This window comes from Chelonia mydas, chromosome 14, assembly GCF_015237465.2.
Source record: "Chelonia mydas isolate rCheMyd1 chromosome 14, rCheMyd1.pri.v2, whole genome shotgun sequence".
NCBI lineage: Eukaryota > Metazoa > Chordata > Testudines > Cheloniidae > Chelonia > Chelonia mydas.
This window is the reverse complement of record NC_051254.2, coordinates 18,243,791-18,257,655: the sequence shown is the minus strand read 5'-3', so window position 1 is coordinate 18,257,655 and position 13,865 is coordinate 18,243,791. Positions and strand designations below refer to the sequence as shown.

Sequence of the window (13,865 nt, the reverse complement as noted above, 5' to 3'; positions counted from 1 at the left end):
AAGTGGCTCACCAGAGGGATTTGAATGAGGAGAGGGGTGTGCTGGGACTGGCTTGTCAGTCAGTCGGAGTTTAAGACCAGGAGAGACCATTGATGGTCTAGTTTGACCTCGTGCAAATCCTGCTGCAGGCTACTAAACACCACCCCCACACCAAGCCAACACCCAGAATTCGAACACAGCACTACAGCCCTTAGAAGACTAAACGTTCTGTGCGACTGGTGGAGAACTGGCCAAATGCTCTCTGTCAACCTCAGGAAACTAATTATTTAGGCTTAGTATTGGTACCATCGATAGATTGTTCACTCTCTTATAAGAGATAAAAGAGGGGTGGGGAAATTTTTGACTTCAAATATGGAGCTGCCCACCTGAAAAGGTTGAGACCCACTGCTCCGGAGTATTAAATCCCTCCCAATTCTTCCGTCTGCCTTCATTACAAGGATTCTTTTGCCCCAGTAGAGATAATTCACTCTAGGTACGGAATGGGGCAGAGGATAGCCTGATCCAGTACGGCCAACCCTGCTGGTCCATCCGTCCAATATCATGCCTCCAGTAGTAGCCTGGACTCGATACCTCAGAGATGCTGCCTAGCACTTCCCCTTTCGTTCCCAGATCTCAGGGTCCTATAGCAAAGGTGGATGTCGTTAGCTCCGCTTTATGGCTTGAATAAGTGAGGCACAAAGAGATCATAGTGAATCGGTGCTCTGGAGATAGCGCCTAGTCTCCTGACTCCCAGCCCTTCTCTGCTGGACTGCCCTTGCCTCTCAAAGTTAGGCAACAAATCCTATAATGCCTCCAGCCAAACCCCACGGGGGCCTTCCTGAATCCCACAGGCCTTCAGCTTACACCCTGAAGCCCGACATTCGGTGGCTTCTTCCCATTGTTCCTCACCTCACGTCAACGCTGCCAGCCTAGGAGATGGTGTTCTTCCTCACAGCACTACATACAAAACCGACACAATCCTTTCCCAGCCCTTCTGAGGTTTGCTTGCTGCTTAATTGCAAGACCCCTGGTGGAATGTTCTTGTGCTGAGCTGATCAGTCACAAGGCACCGACTGCTGGTGGAAAGACCTACCTGTGGCAGGGGTCTAATGCACAGCAGTGGGGCTCTGCTCTGTCGCGCTGGATAATGGCACCAGTGGGAGACAGTGGCTACTTCATTTATGGGAAGAGTGCTGGGAGGGAGCCAGGCATTGCTGGGGTGCTACCGGGCTGCGTGCCACACCCCATGTGTCAGTGGGGGAGTGGGAAGCAGAGGCAGCAGCAGCTTTCATGGTTGTGACAAAAGTGTTCTTATTGCAGTTGAGTGTCTGTTTCAATCCCAGGCTCCTGAACGCAGGCTTGGAAATTTTAGCAAGAGGCTCCCGTGAGACCCCTCTAGTTCATCAGTGGAACCAGGAGTGGGCACAATGAAGGGAAACTGTCCCGACATCTTTCAAGGCTTTAGTTAGGATTTTCTGCACCTAATTTCCCCTGTGTAAATGGGCCTGATGATTCTCTTTCCTCTGAGTCCATATTGAGTCAGTGCCCGGCATAGTGCTGGATGGCGCCCTGCTGCTGCATGTGTTGTCTTTCCCATGAGAGGTAAAACCAGACCGCTTGCAGGTCTGGAAGGTGCAGGTGCAGGGCTTTAACCATTGTGTCCTGGCTAAATGCCAGGGCAGAGGATATTCTGCCGACCTCACCTCCTGTCCCCACTGCAGATTCAGTTGGACGAGTCTTTTCTGCTGCATGCCCTGAAGTGTTGCTGTGTTGTGTTAAACAGCTGCCGTAGTCCATCCCAGCACAGTCTGCATTTGAGCGGTGGATGAAGCAGTCTAGCTCATCTGATCTTGCCATCTATTTACATGGCCTGCTGCCATCATGGTATCTGACCACGTTGGGTAAGAGGGTGCTAGAAGAAAGCAGGGTATTGCTGCTTCGTGATTGTGATTGGAGTCGGTGCCGGTCTGGGGGTTTCATGTGGATGCTGTGGTCTGTATCTCAGTGCCTCGGAAACCCTCCTTCCGTATTGCACATTTGCTTCTTGGTAGCAATAAAGACTTGATGCTTTCTGAGTGGTAGTTCTAACTGAAGAGGCACTTCACCTCTTTCAAGAAGTAATGTCTCTCATTGCATGGCACACAGAGTATGCAAACAGCTGTTTATCTTAGTTGGCGGTAATCCATGAACTGGGCAGGTTAAGTGCAATGTTCAAATAACAGAGCAGGGTTCCCAGCGTGCAGTGGAGTTGCTGTACTGATGCAGGAGTCAGTGTGATGCTATAGAGAGCTTGGTAGGGCAGGGACTGTCTATATTGCGTTTGTACAGCGCCTGGAGGTGCTACTGGAATAGAAATGCTAATGGAGCAGCCCATAGTTAACTATCACTTCAGGGTAGGGGAAAGTGATATTTAATGAGCTCTTGCAGCACGCTCCCTCTCTCAGCGGCCCCCCCCCCCCTTCCCCAACCAAAGCTCCTACCTAAAATTCTTGATCCTGGCTTCTTCAGAGCTGCATCTGTCAAGGTCCGTGTGGGGCCCCGTTCGCTGCACTGTCTGTGTATTATGCAGGCCTTCATGCACTTAGCCTCTCAACAGCTTTGGAATTGTCTTGTTGGCCAGGTCGAAGAATCGTGATTCCTGTTCTGCAGCGAGGGGAATGGAGGCGCTGAGAGTTTGTCTCTTGCCCACGATCACACATGGAGCCTGTAGCAGACTTTAGAATTGAACCTGATCTCGTGAGTCCCAGTCCAGTGCCTTAAACTACCAGACTGGCCTTTCTCCCTTCATGGCTGCTCCAGCTGGGGGAGAGGTGTCTGTGGATTCTTCAGCTGTTGAATACTGCCCTCCTTGTGATGCCCCCTGCATGGCTACTGGGAGAGGCTGCCAGTGGCAGTCTGGTCCCAGGCCACTGTTGCTTCCCTCCATTTCCACTCTGGGAGGTTGAGTGCACAGGAGTGAGGCTCACAGGAGGGGGAGTGTGTCCTGTGGACTGCTGAGTAAAAGAGGGGTCTCCAGAGAGAGCGACTCTCCCGGCACCCCTGGCGAGGGTATAGTGCAAAGCATCCAAGCGAGAGCCCTGGGGCCACAATCAAGTGAATACTGAGCATCCATGATCATGCTATAGTGCCCCCTGTTGGGAAGCTGTTTATAAAAACAGAAGGTTCTAATCCCTACAGCACCTCACCATGGGGGCCCGTAGCTTCTCTGGGTCCCGCAAGCCCTTCTCGTGGAGTCGAAGGTGGTGTAACTTACATCATCTTGTCCCCTCCCAGACTTGCAGCCACTCACCAACGTGTAACGTACCCTTCCTCTCGCTCCTTACATGTTACCTCTGAGCATGGCCAACCCAGCCTACCTGATGCGTAAAGGCTGTGTTGATGACAGAATGGTAATCCAAACCCTCTTGGAAGGGCCTGGAAGATGTCAGTGACATCAGCAGACTCCCTTGTACTCCCCTTTGAATTGGCCCTAAAACTCCAGCCACTCCTGAAATGTGGGGCTCATGGTGACCCCAGGCACGGCAGATTATGCCGGTAAAGCATGCAGCTTCCACATGCCTCAAATCCCATTCTGCTCATAGCAGATCCAAGTGTGGGCATGGCTGTTTAATCTGTACCGGGCTCCACCAGCTCCCTGCAGGATAACCCCTCAGACTGAGCTGCTGCAGCAAATCGGTGCAATCTCCATCACAGCCGCGCCCCCCGCCCCCCCCGCCGTGCTATATTGCAGCCAAGCGCTTTCCCAGCAGTTGGCTGGCCTGTACTTTGCAGCACTCGAGCTCATGACAAGGGGAGGAGGAACCTTCTGAACATAAGCATAACTAACGAATGGTTGGGCGGCTGCGTGTCAGCAGCTGCATTTACAATCTGCTGGCAGAGTGGCGCTGGAGTTCCTGCCACGTGGAACGCTTTCCTGACCCTGTACGCTGGAGAGAGCTGGAGCAGATGGTTCCTATTTCTGAGCGGGGAGGCTGCTGCTCTGACAAATACATGTGTCAAGAGGGACTGAGAGTTCACAGGCCTCTCTTCCTTCTCCTCTGGGTTCAGGCGCTTTTCTCCACTCTGGAATTAATACTTGCCTTATAGTCGGGACAAGCACCGCTGCTTCTGGGATATATGGGACCAAGCTGATGGGACAGCTCCTGAGCAGCGTGTGTGTCGTTCTTCATGGGCCAAACTCGGACATTTGTATTACAGCGCCTGGGTCTTTGCCTGATTGTTGTTGAGATAGGGGAGTAAGTGCACCCTGATCTGGGGGGCAGGGCAGCAGGCACCATTCAATAGCCACCCTATTACAGAAAGGCAGATGGCCACCCTATTCACTATGCCACCACGGTAGGGCTGCTACTTCCGAGACTGGCCCTGTGTTTTCTAAGGAGGAGCTGGCAGGTAGTAGACTTAACTCATTGCCTGAGTAGAAAGACACTGACCTGTCCTGAAGTTCTCTTGCCCTTAGTCCCTGTCTCTGCAACTGCACAGTGGCAGGCTCCTAGACTAGAGGACCCAGCAGGAGCTAACGCTGCTTTAGGCAGCTACTCTTGGTCAGAGCATCCATCAGGTTTGGAAGGGATCATGCAGCTGCATGCTGACTCCACCCTCTTTTGCTCCCAAATTTCAGTGGAGTCCCAACCCCACAGAGCTCATGCACAGAGGGGAAGCAGGGTTTGGTGCTGATGCTTTCTCCACACCTCCTTGGCCTGTCCCACCATACTATCATTGCATGTGACAGGTGGGGAGACGCCAGGGCTTGTTTCTCTTCCGTGCACTCTGGTCCCCTGGCTAAGGGTGCTGTGCAGTAAGTGGGTTTTAGGACATTACCGTAGCACAGGGAGGCAGAGTAACTGAGAGTAGCTATGATTTCTTCTCTCCCTCTCCCACTTTCCCTCCTGTTGTGCACGTGCTGTTCACCTCTTGCTCTCTGTGCCTGACATTCAGGGACTGGAGTGGGTCCTGTGGGCTGTGGAGTTGATGCCTTCTCTTCAGGTGCCTATTCCTCTAACGGGGGGATAACTCCAGGGGTGGGCAGGGTCAGTCATACCTGGCCAGTCTGACATGAACCAGGCTGGGATCTGACAGGGGCTGACCCTGGGCTAATGTGGGGTGGGATCATCAGGTTGGAGGAGTTTATAATAATAGTTGGTGGAAGAGAGATGGATTGATGTGGATGGACCCAGCCTGCTAGGATACTCTGTGCTTCCTTTGATTTCTGAAGTGCAGGTCCAGCGAACTCAGGTTTCTGGGGCCATGCAATACTTATTGGCTTTCCCCAGACAGATTCCTGGGTCGGGGATTTCAGAGTTGCCTTCTTAGTGGGAAAACTGTCTCCATGTGTTAAAGGGGCCAGAGCAAATGCTGTGGGCCCCTTGAGACTGGGACAGCAAGAACAGCAGAAAACTTCACTTCCAATGACATGCAGCTTTGTAGCGCCTCTCAGACAGGCTGATTACTCAGGTCTAGTATGCGAATGACTGAAAGCAGTGGTGTAAAGACATTCTGCAGCCTATTGATTAAACCAAAGCACTCGGTGCTAAGCTCACATTGAAGCCTAAGCCTGAGAACCAGAACTCCCTGAGTGTTATTGCTGGCTGTGTGCAATGCTGGATGAATCACTTAGCAGCGCTGTATCTGTTTCCCCATCAGTAAAATGAGGCTGATCATGGTTTGTTCTGTAATAGTGTCCAGAGGCCCAACCAGCACTTCCCTGCCCCAAAGGAGCTGTGGCGAAGCTAAATTCATGAACATTTTAAAAGCGCTTTGCGATCCTTGGGTAGAAGGCTCTTGACAAATACAAAGTATTGCTATAGAGGATTTATTCAGAGTCTGATCCCTTGTTATTAAAATATAACCAGCTTCTCTCTCAGTGGTATGTTTATTGGGGATTTCCTGGTCTTCTCCAGTTGTTTTGGACACTTTCATGAGGGTGGGTTTGGATTACTTTGCTCCAAGTGACCCACTCGACCCTCAGAAGTTGTATATGTACCACCGCGCCCTTGGAGGTGGAATCACGCTGGCTGGCTACTCAGAGTGTAACTGAGCTAAAGCCGGCCAGCAGGCCCCCATTAGGACCTGGTTCCAGGCTGCCTTGTACCTTGTGAAGTCATTTACACCTATGCAAAGCAGGAGACAAAACATTACCCCCAGGATGAGTGGAGAATACTAATAAGGTAATAACTTGTATTAGAGGTGTAAAAGATACTCAAGTCGTGGTTAGATTTCTGGGAATTGGGATTCCTGGATTCTAGTCTTATTTCCAGCACTGACTCGCTGTGTAAGTACCATAGGGGTACTTTGGGTAAGTTCCATAAGTTCTCTGTTACTTAGTTCCCCCATGTGTTCAGCGGGGGTACTGATCCTCCTTACCCATCTCTTGAGTGTGGGATGGAAGTCTTGAAGGTTCATGAACATTGGTAAAGTGTGCTGTGATCCTCTCATGAAGATGCTGTTGTTGTTAAATTCTGAATTCTGTTCATGTATTTCAGCTCTGAAGCGATCTTTCGAGGTAGAGGAGGTAGACCAGTCTCCAAACACCTCTACGCCGCAAAGACGGACCCCGAACCCTCTCCTCAGGTCCACTGTATCCAGCTCCACACAGAAATTCCAGGATCTTGGTGCCAGGAATTCAGACACACCTGCCAGACATGCAGACTCTCCAGGTCAAAGGTCGCCTAAGTCGTCTCTGAGGAGGGTGGAGCTCTCTGGACCCAAACTTCCTGAGCCTGTGTCACGAAGAACAGAAATCTCCATTGATATCTCATCCAAGCAAGTGGAGAACTCCACTCCAGGGTTATCAAGGTTCGGCCTCAAGAGAGCAGAGGGGCTGGGGCACAAACCCCCTGAGCCCACTCCAAGAAGGACTGAGATCACTATAGGCAAGCCTCAGGAGCCCGCTGTCCGGAGGATGGAAGCCCCCACCTCAAAGATCCCGGAGCTGCCCCAGCGAAGAGCCGACACAGCCAGTGCCCCTGTGCCGGATGTTGCCACCAAACGGGTAGAAATCCAGGTGGCAAAGTCTCCAGAGGTCCCAGTCCCACCTGTCAGGCAGATGGAAAATTTGGAGCCTTCCTTGACCAGTCAACATCTCCAACCAGAATCAAAGGCGCAACCAGTAATGGCTGAAATCCCGCCAAAGAGTCCAGAGGGTAAGTAGAGTCCTGGGCAAATCCTTGTGTAACATGCTGGCTAAGTATATGTCTGCCTATGTCTCCCCCTAGTGGGTGTCCCACCAGGGGGGCAACAGCCAGCTGCTACTTGTTCACAGCTAACTGTTGCTCCCTTAGTTCATGTCGTGAGGTCTGGTGCTGAAGGTCCTGGGTTCTGTACCCACTGGTGTCTGAATGAATATAGTCATGCGTCCATTATGCTTGGATTTATTGAGACTTCTGGAACTGCTGGGGGCACTGCAGAATTTTCATTAAGTGGCTCCATGAGACCACAAAGCTTGCTGCAAGTGGAATGAGAAAATATCCCCCTCCCCCTTACCTCAGCTGTTTGCCAGGCTTGTAAAATGGGACACTGCTCTCACTTTTGGCCCTAATCTTGGGCCCACCCGCCTTGACTGTGTCTCCTTAAGAAAAGCAGCCATTGGGGTGACGTGAAAGGTGCGGACATGGCGCCTGCATTGCTTGCTGTTTCATTGCAGGGCTGACGCTTGTGGGACTCCAGCACTGTGTCAGCAATTATTGTCCTGCTGGGGCAGCCACCCAGCCTCTCTCTTAGCAGGAATCAGGAGCTCTTTCCCTCTGGCCCCTGTAGCCAGATGCTGTAATTGTGTCATGGACCGGAGCCACTGTGAAATTGGAGCCCTGTTTTACATTAGCTCTATCTTGTTTTTGATTAATCCTGCATTAGGCATTAAAGCTGGCTCCCCTCCCCCAGCGGCGCCGGGACCTTTATTCCCCCCCACTTCTGTTTTAAAGAGATTTTTGTTCTGTTCCAGCTCTTTGATTTTTCCATTCCCCAGTCCCCTCCTCTGCTAGGTGCAGCACTGGCATCGAAGGCCATAACCTTCCCTCCTCGCCCTGCTCTTCTCCAGGGTTCATGCAAGTCGATCCCTTGTGGGGTGAAGTGTTACAGCTGAAACAGGCCGCTGGGCGGACTTTGCGTGTCCAGTGAGTTACGCAGCCCGCCCTTCTCGCCCCTCAATTCACTCAGTCCAGCCAGGAGTTAACCAGACTTCCTTACAAGGCAACGTCTGTCAGCCTGTCCAGCGCTATTGTTCAGTTGCTTTGTTAGCTCAGGAGGGTGGTTGGAGACCACAGAAGAGCTGCCTTCTTCATCGCGCCCTCCTCTTTCTGCCCCGGAGCCTGCTGCAAGCCTGTCGCATGCGGACCCGGCCGGGGGTGTCCAGGCCTCCTGCGACTTTTGCCATTACCTGTCGGGAGCCTCCCTGCTGCTCTGCGCCGCAAGCTGGGCTGCTTGGTTGTGGGAGCGACCGCTGCCAGCAGAGGCTGTTAGGGTGGTTTTGCTTGGGGGAGACCTGGCCCTGTAGTAACACTTGGACAAGTAGAGAATGATTTTCACCCCCTCCCCACACGCATACATTCTGCCATTGGCTGCTGGACCCGTTCATTGGCATTAGGCTGGGGCAGCGGAGAAGTGCCTTGGTCTGAGGACCTGGCCTCTCAGGTGTTAGCACTGCTCCAGGTGGCCTCCCATTCAAAAGTGTCCATGGAAACAGGAAAGCCATATTATCTGACACCGAAGCTGTGCTGGGCCCTCCCCAGGCTTGGGCCTAGCCCCAGGAGGACCCTGTGTGAAGTCAACTGCACAGAGCCCCATCCAGCTCACTCCCCCTTCACTTCCACGTACCCTTGATGACGCTGCTTGCCTCTGACCCCTCGTCCCTGAGCTGTTGTGAGACTCCCTGGTCTCTAGCGAGCCCTCCCTCCCCACCTGGCCTAGGGCATGAAGCTGGCAGTGCTGAAGGGCATCATTTAGCAATTGGGTGCGAGCGCGTGAGGAGTTGGTCTCTGCCATTGGACAGGCTGCTGCAGGGGCAGGAGCTGGAGCTCGGCTCTCACTGACCTTAACGGGAGCTGCAGCTGCTCAGGGCTTCTGAAAATCAGGCTCAAATCACATCAAGTTGGGCGCCCAAAAGCTGAGGCACCGAGAGAGGCCACGTTTTTGATGCAAGTGACTTGCTCAAGATCTGAGGGTGAGTCAGTGGCGGAGCTGGGCTTTGAACCCACAAATCCTGACTCCCAGTCCTTTGTGCTAACCATGAGCCCACGGAGTTTACAATACATGGAATGAGGAAATGGTGAAGTCCCCCTTGTCCCAACTGTGTGTAGCCTTTGTAAGAAGAGAGGAACAGCCTTGGTGGGACTGAGGGAGGGGAAGCAGCCTAGGACAGCTGCAGTTATCTCAGTTAACAAACTCTGATTATCTGTGGCTGAGTGATATCTAAGAACACAGCACAAGATATCACAGCACAAGATATCTCAGCACAATAAGCCATAAAAGCACTGCAGGCCAATCCACTTTGCCTCATCCCACTCCGGGTTTAACATAGCCTGAGCCTGAGCCAGAGAGACCATCCGCCCAGTGAGATGCTCGGTGGGTCTGATCCTGCCAGGCGTGGAGCTCCTTCTGGGTGGCGCAGAGCCCTCTCCGCTCCCACTGATGCTGAGCACAACATCACGCAGGATCGGGCCCTTTGGTAGGTACTGGAAACAGTGTCTAAGCTACAGAATCCCTGGACAGCTGCCTGGAAGTGCGGGTGTCTTTAAATCAAAGGGGCTCCACAATCCCAAGACAGGTTTCAGAGCAGCAGCTGTTTTAGTCTGTATTCGCAAAAAGAAAAGGGGTACTTGTGGCACCTTAGAGACTAACCAATTTATTTGAGCATAAGCTTTCGTGAGCTACAGCTCACTTCATTGGATGCATTCCGATGAAGTGAGCTGTAGCTCACGAAAGCTTATGCTCAAATAAATTGGTTAGTCTCTAAGGTGCCACAAGTACTCCTTTTCTTAATCCCAAGACAGCTGCTGAGGGTGAGGTTTACACGACAGCACAGCTGTCTGGGGTACGATTTACAGAACAAGGCAGCCGTGCTCGGTGGGAGTGACACAAAGGGAGCTTTCAGGCCCAGGGAGGCCCCGAGTCCAATAAAAGAGCTGAGAAACTGAGTTAAAAGGTTCATCCTCCTGGTCACTCTTTCCCAGCTCAGATTTACAGCCCAAGAGCTAGTGCAATATCCCCACTGCACCCCTCAAGCCCCAGCACCCCTTCCCCCTCCCCCACTGACATCTTAGCCACTCTCCGTTGTGAACTCTAAGCTGCCTATGCAATCAGAGCTCCTTGGGCCACTTTCCCTGCCAGACCCCATTGTGGGGCACTCCCTCCCTGTGAATGGCTGTGTAGCGCCCGCTCTGGAGGAGCGCTCTCTGCTGTGGCCTAGTGGGAATGTTGGAGATCTGGCGTTTTATGGGACTACCCATTGTTTGTCCTGCCTGGCAGCGGAGGAGCGTCCTGCCCCCTTAGCCCTGTGGCGGGAGGATTTTTGATCGGCACCCTGCTCACTGAGCATGGGCAAAGCGAGCAGAGCTGATGTCTGGAGAAGCCATGGACTTTGAGAGCCAAGGGGGGTCCCTTCAGCGGTAGGAGAAAGAGAGAAGGCTTCTTGGAACCCCCTGAGAAGACGTTACTACGTAATCCCCCACCGCCAAACACACACACAGTCTTTGGGGGGTAATGAGATGCTTCCCTTACCTTTCCAAGATGGAAGGAGTGGCTGGGGTGGGGGCTGCTCTGCTTCCCACTCTTAAAAGCCCACAGGGCACCACTGGCTGCCATGCTACAAAGGCTAGGACTTCTCAGCTCGGCTGATGCTCCGTATCCAAGCTAGTAGAGTGATAATGGAGGAAAGTCTGCTCTGAAGAGGAGGTGAGGACTAACCACTCCAAGTGAGGCCCATGAGGTCTGTGATGTTTTCATAGCTCTGAGCTGTAGTACAACTGGGTCTGCTAGCAGGTTGGGGACTGTAATAGGGGTGCTGTCCTGGAAGAGATGTGCCCAGAGCCTATATGTGAGTGCGGAGAGGCAGGCCACGGCTGAGCCCCACAGAAAAGGAACTAGATTATCCCTCTACCCAGTGGCGTCTTGGTAGGTGGCTTCTCTCATCTGTGTTGAAGGGGCCAAGGGACAGACCTGTCATCCCAGGCTGTCCTTCCCTGGGATTGAGTTTGGTGTGGGAAGAAATCGCTTCAAAGCTGCTTGTGGACCTGAGACCGAATGAAACAACCCAAGAGAAAAACAAGCTCTCCCCTTAAACAAATCCATCCCGTTGGGAGCTGGAAACGGAACCGATTTACACCAGGGGTGAATTTGGCCCTGTGACTAAAAGAAGCTTTGATTTGGAGGGCGATGATAGCTTGGCAACTCAGCTGCTTCCTGCCCAAGGGAGCTGAGGGCTGCAAACAGTCTCGATTTCTTGTCCGACAGCCAGGATTAGGAACCGCCGTCCTCCCCAGTTGTCTCTGCACTGCAGAGCAAAGTGCATTCCCTTGGAGATGTATGGCTGGCTGCAGGTGAGACTGCCAGGTCTCTAGGCATGCTGCAGCTGTGTCCCTGCAGTGGCACTTGCCCCTGTCTCACTTGGCAGTTGTGACACCTGGATTGATGCCCTGCTTCCTCTACCTGGGAAATGCTCCCAGAGGTTGGGTCAGGCATGATGCTGCAACATGATGTTCGTGGAAACTCCCCTCCACCCCAGTCCCCGGCTACCCCTACAGTGGAGCCTCAAAAACAGCCCAGAAGTAATTAACCCCTTGTGCCTGCCTCTAGCTTGTTGAGATTTTATTTCCCTTGAGCTCCAGCAGTCAGTGACTTGTCTGTGTTCTCATGCTGTTCCCCTCCCCCTCACCCCACTGCTGCTGTCACCACCACCTTTGCTGAAGGTCTTCAGGAAAGTGTGTGATGCAGGAAGGAGGCTGGTTGGAGATGAGCTGTCACCTGGAGCTCAGCAGCTCTGAAAGAAACGGCAGGGAAAGGAAGCCAAACAAATGGAGCAGCTAGCTGTGGTGAAACTGCCATTGCGGGGTAGGAGGGGAAGCAGTTAGTTTGTATTGAGATTGCCGTAGAGCAGCGATTTCCACCTGCATAGCTTCAAAAGCCTCATGGCAGTTTGCCAGGCACTGGAGGGCTGTGCCTAATTTGCATTTTAATTTACATGCATATTTAAATCCAAATATTATTGTGCACAACCTGATTATCTGTCTCTTGCTTTTATTTCCCCTCTACATTTATTTGCATTAGTTTAATGCTGTTTTGACAGCCCTGGAGACTGAAATCCCCAATAGCAGCTATCCCTAGCACAAGCAGCAGTCATGCAAACTCTTCCTCCCTTCCTCTCTCATGCCCTGCCACCTGACCTGAAGGGAACTTTTCTAGTGGAGGAGGGTGTAGTCAGTCCTCCAGGTCTGTTCATTCCTTGGCTTTTCCTCTGAGAGTGATGACTCTTGTGAGGACGCCATCCACTGCGCAGGCGATTGTGACAGCCGGTTCGCTTAATGTGACAGCAGCCAACATCAGATGGTGGTAACCTTTGGTTCCTGCCACCTTCCTAAGCAGGATTTGAACTGATGACAGGCTACTTCCAGTCTGCTGGAAGCATGGTCCAGTGATTAAGTTGCTAGGCTGGTTAAGTTGCTAGTTCAGTTCCTGCTCTGCCATATGCTTTATTTTGTGACTGTGGGCGAGTCGCTCGGGGTACGTGTGCACTGCAACTAAATACCCGCACCTGGCCCAGCTCAGCTGACGCCTGCTCCCTGGGCTCCGGCAGTGGAGCTGTAAAATTGTAGTGTAGACGTTTGGGCTCATCTGCACCCCTCAGCTCAGACTCCAGAGCTCAGGCTCCAGCCAAAGCCCAAATGTGTCTACTGCAATTTTACAGTCCAGCCGTAGCCTCCGCGCTGGAGCCCAAGTCAGCTGACATGGGCCAGGCACAGGAGTTTAACTGCAGTGCAGACATACCTGGAGTCTCTCTTTGCATCTGCTCCCCCCTTGGTAAAGTGGGGATAATAGCAGTTGTGTACCTCACAGGGGTGTTTCTGAGGATGAATGAATTACAGACTGAGAGGGGCGCAGATGCAATGGTGGTAGGGCCCAGATAAGTACCGAATGTGGGCTGAGCTTCCTTGACAGATGAGCAGAATTTGCAGGTTGGTTCAGTTTGCCAGCAGTAACTGCCTACTGCTGCTAGGTTGTGTCCTTACTCTGCAGCTCTGGGCAGAGGATGGTTTCAAACTACATTGTCTCTCAGGCCGTACTTTGGATGCTTTGAGCGAGACACATGAAGGACTGAAGCGGGCTCTGGGAGGATGGAGGTGGGGGGGGGGAGTAATGTTATCAGCTAGACTATTCCACCTCTGCAGTAGGTGGCAGGAGGCAGCCTCAGATGTGGTATAGTCTATAGGCAACAGCATCACTGTAAACAACGTGCAAACAGCTTCCTCAAAGGGTTACCGCAGGCCTAGCAAGCCTGCTGGGGAAAGCCTGGGTGGAGAGCACAGCTTGCACCAAAGGGTCAAGTAGCAAACCCCTGCGGTTGGGCCAGGGGTGCCCAAAGCTCACCAGCTCCAGGGGAGCTTTCCACGTGTCCAAGGGATACATGCACCTTCCATAAAGGAGCCTCCTGAAGCCAGCCTCTTCTTTAATACAGGCGTGCTGTCCATGGACACTGTGGTTCCCAGCATGCTGTGCTCCATCCATCTGAGTGGCTGGCTGAGCTGCACCTCTGAGAACGTGTCCTTGGGGGCACGCTGTAGAACTCTCTAGGCGTGTGGACTGAACCTTCGGCACGCTGACGCTGGGGTTAGGGAATGAGTCTGGCGATGCATCTCCCTCTGCTGTGGCCCTTATGGACCTTGCAACAGCTGTGGAATAGA

General features: G+C 52.6%; 1 protein-coding gene across 4 annotated transcripts in view; it reads left to right on the top strand.

Annotated features, from left to right (window-relative positions):
• The window catches only part of SEPTIN9 (septin 9), a 258,753-nt gene that overhangs the window by 136,523 nt on the left and 108,365 nt on the right, over nucleotides 1-13,865 (top strand). For all 4 annotated transcript variants that reach the window (XM_027834659.3, XM_043527816.1, XM_007072516.4 and 1 more), the window contains one exon: nucleotides 6,459-7,118. In XM_027834659.3, coding sequence (XP_027690460.1) covers nucleotides 6,459-7,118 — 660 coding nt within the window. The remainder of the gene's footprint in view (nucleotides 1-6,458; nucleotides 7,119-13,865) is intronic.